At 47.2% G+C, this 11,665-nt stretch overlaps 1 protein-coding gene across 1 annotated transcript; it reads right to left on the reverse strand.

Moving 5' to 3' along the window:
• Window positions 1–7,865: 7,865 nt before the first annotated feature.
• On the reverse strand, window positions 7,866–10,460 carry LOC105502382 (putative uncharacterized protein ZNFX1-AS1). Its single transcript, XM_011928830.1, is given in 5 exon segments — window positions 7,866–7,914; window positions 8,246–8,331; window positions 9,580–9,684; window positions 10,052–10,355; window positions 10,358–10,460. Coding segments are annotated over 4 exon segments (555 nt in total). The 3' UTR covers window positions 7,866–7,914; window positions 8,246–8,288.
• Between the last annotated feature and the right edge of the window lie 1,205 nt (window positions 10,461–11,665).

The raw sequence follows: 11,665 nt of genomic DNA on the forward strand, positions 1-11,665 counted from the left end.
AACCCCGTCTCTACTAAAAATACAAAAAAATTAGCCAGGTGTGGTGGCAGGTGCCTGTAGTCCCAGCTACTCAGGAGGCTGAGGAAGGAGAATGGTTTGAACCCGGGAGGCAGAGCGAGACTCCGCCTCAAAAAAAAAAATTTAGAGGTCCCATCTCTGAGCTGGTATTTTAAGATACTTAAAAATTATTCAGTGTGTATTATTATAAATAAAAAAAAATCACATATTGATAAACGATATAGCCTATATTTGCAATTTTCTATGAAGTTTATAAACACAAATACCATAGCCCAAATCATCCTTACTCATCTCATGCAACCATTAAGGCCCAATACCCACGATTTAACATATACAATCTTGCACAGGTGTAAGCATACAAGTGAGATACCTTTGTATTGACCCTCTACTTCTCTGCCCCTGGAGTTTGAATTCTGGCCCAAGTGTGCTTGCTTATTCTTAGATTTCCAATGCAGAAGCCAATCACGAGGCACTTAACACCTGTGGAAAGCCATGCTTTGCCCACAGAAACCAACTGCCCACTAGGGTGATTGTCCCATCAAAAAACTAAAACCAAATGAAACTGCAAATACCCAGCTACTACTTGTTATTCCTGTTCAATGGTTATTCCAATGGCCAAACAAACAGCATTTTGATTTAAAAGATTTTATTTTCTTTATCCAGGTAGGTAGTTAGAAATTTCAGCAAAGTCTAACAATGACATTCTTCAAAGTGGGCACAGCCTTTTAAACCCAGGCTATGTATACAATAACCTTGTGGAACTGGTTCAGCCAGATCTTCACTTTCATGTAAAGCACAGGGTCTGTTCTTTTCTTTCCAGAGGACTCCTCTCATATTCCATCACCAGTTTCTAAGAAAGAAGGTGGATTACAATCAATGCTCCATTCTGGTCTATAGTGCTTCTTGTTTAGGGTATGAAAATATGTATGTGACTAAGACCTGGTCACTCCAAGCCCATCCCCTTTATTGGTACAGCCAAGTACCGATAAAAGGAGCAGGGAAACTTCCCAGTCTCTAATAAGACAACTTTAATTCTGTACTTTTATTGAATCCCATATTGTACTTGTGTTGGCAAAACGTTTAACCTTCATCTAAAAATGACTTCATGTCACAGTAAACACAGAAGACAGAAACCCAAAATGAGGACACTACCAGTAAAAATCTTTTAAAGGATGAGAAGCTGAGCAGTGGGGTGTGTGGCTGTACGGAGGATATTCAGGTGGGAGATTCTCTTGAGGCCTTGAGTTTCAAGCAATCATGCCGGTGAATAGCTACTACACTCCAGCCTGGGTAAACGTAGCAAGGCTGCAACTCTACGAAAAAGTAAAACATTAGCCAGGCGTGGCAGTGTGTGCCTTTAGTCCCAGCTACTTGGGAGGCTGACGCAGGAGGATCAACGACGCAGTATGCCATGACTGCACCATTGCACTCCAGCCTGGGTGCTGGAGAAACCCCATTTTCTTAAAAGAAGAAATTGGATACCTTTATGTTCATTCAAGAGACAACCCAAAAGTAATGTGTACTAAAGACATTTTAGGGGCAAATAAGGATACTTTAATAAAGTTATACCAGGCTTAGGATCTATTTAACATCTTAGAGGGTCATTTTACATGCAAGAAGTGTTATTACATGAATGTTGGACTTTAGGGAACTATGCACATTTATACATCCATGAACAAAATACTTCTAAGATGAATCATCACTAACTGACATGAAGTACAATTTCTTTTTGAGGTTTTGGTTTTTTTTTTTTTTTTTTGAGACGGAGTCTCGCTCTGTCGCCCGGGCTGGAGTGCAGTGGCCGGATCTCAGCTCACTGCAAGCTCCGTCTCCCGGGTTCACACCCTTCTCCTGCCTCAGCCTCCCGAGTAGCTGGGACTACAAGCGCCCGCCATCTCGCCCGGCTAGTTTTTTGTATTTTAGTAGAGACGGGGTTTCACTGTGTTAGCCAGGATGGTCTCGATCTCCTGACCTTGTGATCCGCCCGTCTCGGCCTCCCAAAGTGCTGGGATTACAGGCTTGAGCCACCGCGCCCGGCGAGGTTTTGGTTTTTTTATGTAAAAGTTGGAGAATTATCATGAGCCACTCCTCATCTATGATGGCAAGCTTTGCAACATAGGTATTTGGTAAAAGAACTTCCCTGTATTACTGCAATTTATTGAGTGATTGTAAAGGTCAGCAGAAGGAAAGCATACAATCATGTCTCAGACCACAGTCTGCTTATCTGCTGTAAATTCCAGCCATGTGACCAGACATGGAGACAGTGTCCCCAAGGGACACAGAAAAGGAGGGGTGTTATTTTCTCTTTAAAGGGGGTGGAAGGTGTAGACTTCAAACATCTGTCTCTGCTATGTATGTCTCTCCTGGGTTTGCTCATCGACAAAGCTGCCATGTTAACAGGCCCATGTAACAAGGAGCTAGGGTGGCTCATGGCAGTAGTATGAGGAATCTTACACCTGAACCTCACAAGAATTAAGTAAATTGACCCCCAACTTAAATACAACTTGGAGCTCCTTATCTAAGTGCATTGGCCAAGGAAAATTAGCTCCACCCAATGTTCAATCACTTTGTCATCCTTTCTCACAAGACTGTTAGGTATGATGGGTTTCTCTTCGAAGTTTAACTTTCTTGTTCTTTGGTCAACTTCCTCATACCTTCCCACTCCTAATTACCCATTCTGTAAACATTTCTCCCACCAATTCCAACCTGTAACCCGCATCTGTTCCTTATTTGGAAAAGTCCCCCTCACTCCTAGCAACCAGCTCTGTAAAGTGCTCCTCCCACCGCTGTAACCCACACTCCTCCTGTTCAACATAGCCAGTCGGCCCCAACACTCTTCCCCTTGAGGGAAGTGCCCTTTGGGAGGGGAGGCATCAGTGTCATAAATGCCCCCTTAACCAGCTCAGAACTCCCAAATCTAAAAAAACACTCAAGTCCTTGTTAAGATGACCGTTATGAGGTAGCAGATCAAATTGATCAATTTTTAGGACACCAATTGTATGCTTGGGCCAAGCTTATGTCCATTTTAGGCATTTCCTTCTTAGAAGAACTATGATCCATAGGGTTGCTATGGTAGTCTGGGAACATGAACACCCTACCGGTCAAAACGTTCCTGCTGCAGAGCAAAAATTCCCAGCCCAAAATCCCAGTGGAATAACAACGCAGCTCACCGAGAAAATGAGAGACCTTAGGGATATGATAGTTAGGGGAGTTTGGGAGTCAGTATCCAGGACTGAGAATATTTCCTGAGCATTCAACATACAAGGGATGGATGAAGGATTCATGGAATTCCTAAATAGACTTAAAGAACAGATGAGAAAATATGCAGGTTTAGAAATGGAAGACCCACTGGGGCAAGGGATGCTAAAGCTTCATTTTGCTACTAAGATTTGGCCAGACATCCCCAAAAAAACTACAAAAGATAGAGAATTGGAAAGATCGTCCCAGAGACAAACTTCTTAGAGAAGCATGTAAATAGGGAGGAAGAACAGCAGAAACAAAAGGCAAAAATCATGCTGTCTACCTTACAACAGGGAGCTCTGCAATAGGAGACACAAGGAAGTAAAACAAACCCTCTAGGCCACCAGCAACCAAACTCTATACAAGGAGTAAGGGAATAAAACCTGGAAGTCACAGTGCAGGACAGGGAAGAGAGGAAAACAAATGTTTCAAATGTGGAAGAGTAGGTCACTTCAAAATGCCCCAAATGGGAAAAAGAGAAAAAATACCATTCCACTGACGGCCTTTGAGGAAGAACAGGGAGGTCAGGGGCTCTGTCTCTTTTACCTTGCGTCCCACCAAGAGTCCTTGATAAATTTAGAGGTGGGACCCAAATGTGAGCTTACAACCTTTTTAACAGATTCAGCTGCAACTCGCTCCTGTTCCCTCCCATCTATCACCTATTCTTCAGAAGAACTTTCTATCTCAGGGATAAAAGGAGAAAGATTTAAAGCAAAAATCTTAAAAAGACAGAGGTCAAATACAAAACTCGATCAGCCCATGATAAATTCCTGTTAGTCCCTGAGGCTGGAACTAACTTATTAGGAAGAGACTTAATGCTAAAACTAGGTATAGGCTTACAATGTTGGCCCAGAGAGATTCCTCACCTCATTAAATCTACTTACCACCACAGAAGAACAATACATTTATCCTGATGTATGGGTAGGAAAAAGAAATCAGGGAGGATGGGCATGCTGGCTCACGCTTGAAATACCAGCACCTGGGAGTCCAAGATGGGCAGATCATGAGGTCAGGAGTTTGAGACCAGCCTAGCCAATATGGTGAAACTCCATCTCTACTAAAAATACAAAAATTAGCTGGGCACAGTGGCAGGCGCCTGTAATCCCAGCTACTCAGGAGGCTGAGGCAGGAGAACTGCTTGAACGCAGGAGGCAGAGGTTGCAGCGAGCTTAAGATCACACCATTGCACTCCAGCTCGGGTGACAGAGCGAGACTCCAACTCAAAAAAAAAAAAAAAATCAGGGAAGATCTCAAGCCACTCCAATCCATGTAAAGGTAAAGACCCCAGGGGAAATAGTAATAAAAAGGCAACAATATCCCATTCCCCTAGAGGGCAGAATAGGCTTAAAGCCTGGAGTTGAAGGTCTCATTCAGGAACGACTCCCTGAACCCTGTATGTCCCCCTATAACACCCCAATATTACCTGTAAAGAAATCAGATAGGTCAACTAGTACAAGACCTCTGGGCTATCAACCAAACAGTCCAGACTACCCACTCTGTTGTCCCCAATCCTTACACCATCCTCAGCACAATGGTTCAGAGTAATAGATTTAAAAGATGCCTTCTGGGCATGCCCCTTGGCTGAAGACAAGAGACATACTTTTGAGTGGGAAATATCCTCATTCTGGATGGAAGCAGCAGTACCAACGCAGAGTCCTACCCCAAGGGTTTACAGATACACCTATTTAAATCAGGACTGCCCCTCGGAAAGATATTGGCCTCTCTATGAGATGTTACGTGGACTGCCTTATCTACACTCTACTGCTGACATTCCTACCTTTGAAACAAAGGATCAAATTATATACTTGGTTTATCTTCCACTTTCTCTTCCCTCAGAACTAAAGGTCTTTTAGCACAGACGCCACCCTTACAGTTCTTGGTACATCAATACCAGCCTGGAGATCACATCCTCATCAAAAGCTGGAAGGAGGGAAAACCTGAGCCAGCTTGGAAAGGACCATATCTAGTACTCCTAACAACTGAAACAGCAGCCCGAACCGCCAAAAAGAGGTGGACCCGTCACACCTGAGTCAAAAGAGCATCGCCATCTTCAGAGTCATGGGCTATTGTTCCAGGACCAATTTCTAACAACCTAAAGCTAAGAAAACTTTAACCCTCTTATACTGCCTTTTCTTCTTTCCTCTCTCTACCGTCAGCCACCTTATCATTAATGTAACTAGATCAAGCTCACCTCAAACAATCACGTTTGATGCCTGTCTGGTCATACCCTGTGGGGATCTCCAAAACCAGAGGCAGCTGGCCTCCTCAGAAAAGTATATCTGCCGTTCCAAGATAAATTCTAAATCCTCACACGACCCTTGCATGGGAGCTGCAACATTAGGGATAGACTCCATGAGATCTTTTGAAATGCGCTTCATTGCTCCCCCATCCCCTTCATCTAAACAAACAACCAATGACAAAACCAAAGTGACCACTGCAGAGGTTAAAGATCTAAAGCAAACTCTACCAACTGTAACAGGGTACTGAGATGCAAATGCCTGGGTGAAATGGATTAAATATTCCGTCCACTCTCTAAACAAAGTGATTGTTACGTTTATGCACATGGTAAACCAAAGCCCCAGATTGTTCCCTTTCCACTCAGATGGTCCTCCAGCCAATGAGGCATGAGTTGCATGGTAGCTCTCCTCCAAGACCCCACAGCCTGGGGCAATAAGCTATGCCAAACTCGCTGCTGTTCCCTGAAGTCCGACACCCTGCAGGTCAGCCAGGGTCATCCAGCATCCCTCTTTCCAATGCCAATTTTACCTCTCTCTCTCACAGGGGGAGAACTTGGCATTCCTTGGAGACCTAACGAGATGCAGTGAGCTTAAGCCCTTCCAGGAGCTTACCAATCAGTCGTCCCTTATTCATCCCCTAGCAGATGTATGGTGGTATTGTGGTGGACCATTACTGAATACTATGCCAAGTAACTTGGAGTGGCACTTGTGCTCTAATCCAATTGGCTACTCCCTTTCACCCTGTCATTTCAACCAGAAAACATAAAACATAAAAACAAAACATCGTAAAACAATGGATGTCCCTCGTGACTCTCATGTTTATATAGATGCCATTGGAGTCCCACGAGTAGTGCCAGATAAATTTAAGGCCCTAAATCAAATAGCTGCAAGGTTTGAATCCATGTTGTTCTGGTGGCCAACTCTAAATAAAAATAGATTGGGCCGGGAGCGGTGGCACACACCTGTAATCCCAGCACTTTAGAAAGCTGAGGCGGGTGGATCACGAGGTCAGGAGTTCGAGACCAGCCTGACCAACATAGTGACAACCGATGTCTACTAAAAATATAAAAAATTAGCCGGGCGTGATGGCACATGCCTGTAGCCCAGCTACTCAGGAGGCTGAGGAAGGAGAGTAGCTTGAACCCAGGAGGTAGAGGTTGCAGTGAACCGAGATTGCACCATTGCACTCCAGCCTGGGCAACAGTGAGACTCTAACTCAAAAGAAAAAAAAAAAAAAGTAAGCCAGCAACGATTCATTAATTATACTAGGGATGCTATTAAGGGAATAGCTGAACAATTAGGGCCCACCAGTCAAATGGCCCAGGAAAACACAATAGCATTAGACATGATACTAGCAGAGAAAGGTGTAGTTTGTGTCATGATCGGAACCCAGTGTTGTACTTTTATCCCTAATAATACTGCTCCTGATGGAAACATAACAAAGGCACAAGGACTTACTACTTTATTCAATAAGCTAGCTAAAAATTCTGGAATAAACGACCCCTTCACGAATTTAATGGAAAAATGGTTTGGCAAATGGAAAGGATTTACGTCCTCAATCATCACCTCTCTTGCCATCAGCTCGTTCTTGAGGAGCCTGTATCATACCCTGTACCTCAGGATTAATACCAAAGTTTATTTGAACAGCTCTCACCAAAATCCTCAATCCTTCCTCGCCTTATTCAGGTAAGTTTCTAATTTGAGGACCAAGAGGAACAAAGACATGCTAAAAAAAAGTGTCTCAAGAGAAAGAATTATAAAAATCAAAAGGGGGAAATTATTAGATATAATGGGTTTCTTCCTTATTCTTAAGGTCAACTTCCTCATACCTGCCTGCTCCTAGTTACCCGTTCTATAAACAACTTCTCTGGCCAATCCCAACCTGTATCCTGTTCCTTATCTGGAAAAGTCCCCCTCACTCCTAGCAACCCACTCTGTAAACAAGTTTCCTGCCCTTCCCACAGCTGTAACCCACACCCCTCCTGTTTAAAATAGCCAATGGGGACTAGTTTAGATTGTGCAGTAGACTCCAGCCAATGGGGATAGAACACAGAAGCAGGGACTACTTGCATTAGGGATAAAAAATGCCTCTCTTTTGTTTTGTTCGGTGTGCTCTTGCCAGGAATGTGAGTAACACCCTCCAGCAGAAGTAAATTTGCCTTGCTGAGAAATCTTGTGTTCCAGTGCTCGTTTTCTTTGCAACTCCAAGCTCTTATTTCCAACAAAGACCTATTAATACCAACAGGCCAATGTCAGTCCTAATGACTTATTCTCCCAGTTTTACACTCAACTTGGAAATGGGTCCTGAGGTTAGGCCCAGTTGGACAAATTTTGCTGTGGGGTTTGACAGCTAGAAAGCAGAAACCTCACCTGACTGAATCAAGCCAAGATCAACACACTGGTACATGTGGCTCCCAACCTATAGAAAGTTAACAGATCAAAATAAGCCATCTGAATGCTGGAAAAAAGAGAAGCCCAATTCCCATGAACAAGCAATAGTCTCTGATAAAGATAAGCAGAAAACAAAGATATGAGTTATTACTGGGGCCAATGCATCAGACAAAACTGGCCAATAGTGTAGAGATCAACAGGGTCGATCTGATGGGGAAAGAAGCTGTATCATCAGCTGCAAAGGCCACATTTGAGTCGTACAAGAAGTAAGGTGACAAACCCACACTGAAAAGCAGCTACCACCCCCTCCATAGAGCCTATGTCTACTCAGCCAAGGAAGGCATGTTGGCACCACTTACCGGTTTTATATGTATATATATATTCTATTCCCAACACCCGCATTCATCCTGGTTTAATCAAAGCCTGGTTTTGGCCAATAATAAACCTGAAATGAAAAAAACAGAAAATGAGCTCCCATCAGCTAGATGCCCAGGGGAGATGGGACAAAGGAGCTACTCAAGCTGGCATATCAGACAGAAACTGGCTTAGAAAAGTTAGATCAACATGGTCGATCTGTCGGGGAAAAAAGCTAAGTCATCATATATGCCAGCAGGAAGTTCTTGAGTGAGGAGTAAGATCTGAAAGCCACGAGTAATAAGATTTATTAGTTGGTATGCTTGGTACCTGCAAATCTGCATTCAGGGTTTAAGCACTACTGTGTTGTATCCTGTAGCTGGAAATAATTTAGTAGACAAAACAAACACCCCTGTCTTCGGTGCTTACACTCTATTTGAGTATATAGGCCCATGACAGAAGCCAGTGTGGCCGGAAGAGTTGAGGAAGTAGTCGGCATTTACTGAGTTGGGAAGTGAACGAGTGCCAAGAGGTTGCATTTTAACACGTTACAAGTTACCTGACAAAAGAACAATCTGGAACAATAAGCTTCACGTGTGTTCCCATGAAGCCCAGACTTTATAAATGCCTCACTCCTGGACTCCAGCAAAAATATTAGTTATGTAGTCAGGCACTGGTTTGAGGGCCTAGTTCAACAGAAAAACACGTTTGGCTTTCCAAAATATGTCAATAAATCATCCCTCCACTTGGAAATTTAAGTGCCCAACACACAGGAAGAATGGAATCCAAAAAGATGTTTAAGTGGCATTAAAATGTTAAACGCCTTTTCATTAACAAGGTTCTTCCACTTTAGGCATTTCTCTTAAACCTGTTTCTTCACCAGAAACCTAGGTCCAATAGTTAAGTTGTGAGAATAAAACATTCAGAACATTTTTTTTTTTGAGAAGGACTCTGACTCTGTTGCCCAGCGCAATCTCGGCTCACTACAACCTCCGCCGCCCGGGTTCAGGCAACTCTCATGCCTCAGCTTTCCGAGCTGCTGGGATTACAAGGGCCCACCACCACGCTCAGCTAATTTCTGTATTTTTAATAGAGACGGGGTTTCAACATGTTGGCCAGGCTGGTCTCGAAATCTTGACCTCAAGTGACCCACCTGCCTCAGCCTCCCCAGGTGCTGGGATTACAGGGGTGAGCCACAGCGCCCGGCCGTCACAACACTTTAAATACCTAACAGGTACTCGATAAAAACTGCTTTATTAAATCCCACGTTTTCCCAGGAAGCTAAAGCTTCTCAAAGCACGTGTTTTCTACAGTTGGCCTATAGGAGACAAAGTCTTACTTGTCAGGAGATCGAAGGTTGTAGATGTCTGCACGTGGCTTCCTTGTAGGCCCAGTGGTGACTCCCTCCTCCAAAATCCATTCTATACCCGCTGGCTGCTCTAACCTGTGAACCAACAAAAAAGGGAGTCAACCGCCATCTTCCCACGGTCAAAAATGAACAAGGCCGAGCCTTTAGAGGCCGATGTATCAGAACTAACTGGCAAAATGTAAGACGTCAGCATTGTCGATCTGATGGGGAAAAAAGTGAAAAAGTCATCATTTACACCAGCCAAGGGCTTCTCAGGCCCGTGCAGAAGGCACTGGCTTTTCCAGCTCTATAAACTCATTTCTCCCAAGCCGTTAAGGCCTGTTTGGGATCAGAGCTGGAGAAGCCACGAGAGGAAGATTAGGGCTGGCCGCGAAGACGACGGCACAAAGAAGGCAAGGGAGGACCAGGGGTCTCCAACGAAGAACATGGAGTTTCCACTCACCACACACAAAACGGGAACTCACGGGCAGGACAATAGCGTATGAAGCCTGGCTGTAGACAGTACAACCACCACACCGCAGGCGCCGGCGACGCGAAGGAACGAATGGGCCCCTAAACCTCCCTTATATAACCAAAGATGGCTCTCGCACCTGCGCACTGGATCCGAGGCGTTCTCTTTTCCGCCCGCTCCGCGCGGGCCCCCCTGGGAAATGTAGTCTCGAGCCGCACAGCCCAAGGCGCTCTAGTAGTTGTCCAGGCCGCATCTAGCCCCGCCCCCTTCCCTGTACACGCTGGGCCACCGGGCTCGTCCGCTTCCCCGCCATGTCGCGCTTCACACGCACGAAACCGCTCGACGGGTCCCTCTTCCTCTGGGGCCGGCTGAGGCCCGCAAAGGCCTTGGGCGCAGTCATCCCGCCCCCTGCGGTCCGCTCCCCTCCGCCGCGCCCGCCTGAGCCCGCCGGCTCCGCCGCCCGGGGGAGCTGAGGTGACGCCCTCCTTGAGGGCGGAGGCGCCGGCCGTGCCTGGGCCAGGCCGTCGCGCTCTCTACCCGGGGCCCCCGCCTCCTCCTTTTCCTCCTCTGGGCCGCCCGCCCGGCTCCGCCCAGGGTCTGCGGGGAACGGAAACCGAAAGTGCGCGGCGCCGGGCGGGGCCCCCGACCTGCCTGGGGCGAAGCCCCAGCACTCGCCGGCGGCAGTGAAAGGACGCGTCGGAGCCGGGTGAGTGGCCCCGCAACTGCCCCTGCTCCTGCCTCTTCCTTGCCCCGCCGCGACCCCCGGCGCCGCGCCGCCCCGCCACTGCCTCTGCCCAGAAGACCTGTCACCCTCTCAAGCCCCCAGCGCCCCCGTCACCCGCTCAGAGCCCCTGGCCCCTCAGCGCCCCGTCGTCCCCTCAACCCCCAGACCCCCGTCACCCACTCAGAGCCTTGTCACCTCCTTAGCCCCCGGGGGACTTCAGCACCCACTCAGAGCGCCTCTTAGCGCCCCGTCGCCCCCTCAGACGTAGACCTCCATCACCCACTCAGCGCCCCGTCACCCACTCAGCCCCTGGCCCATCTCAATGCCCCGTCGCCCCTTTGGCTCCCCTGTACTCTCTTTAATGTCCCCATCCCCTCTCAGCTGGCCCGTCGCTCTCCCCAGCACCCCCGACACCATCACCGCTTCTGCCCTCAACACTTCGATCTCCTCTACCCCCACCCCTGTCTGTGCCCTCCCTTCTGCCACTCGCACCCCCCTCATTCCTCCGGCCTCACCACCTGTCACCTTATCAATTCCCCTCTTCTACAAAGCACCTCGGCACCCCCTTCAGCCTGCTCCCTGCCCCCCCCTCCGTCCTCAGCAAGAACCCCCAGCTGCTCCCTGCCACCCTCTCCGGGAAGCCCCCATAACCCTGCCACCTCACAGCCTTGGCGCTCCCTGACCCCATAACATTTCCATTAGGGACAGTGGGATTCCCCTGGAGCCTGGAGACTTTCCCCAAACCCAGCTCTGCCTCCGGCCTCAGCCTCCTGCTTCCCACCCTGGTGATGACCAGCCCCTCTCATTCTGACCCCAGGCCAGCTTGATCATCACTGATTTTCTTCATGCCCTTTAGGCCTTGATTCACCCCTCAAAAAAAC

The sequence above is a fragment of the Colobus angolensis genome, unplaced genomic scaffold (genome assembly GCF_000951035.1).
Source record: "Colobus angolensis palliatus isolate OR3802 unplaced genomic scaffold, Cang.pa_1.0 Scaffold8, whole genome shotgun sequence".
NCBI classification, from domain to species: domain Eukaryota; kingdom Metazoa; phylum Chordata; class Mammalia; order Primates; family Cercopithecidae; genus Colobus; species Colobus angolensis.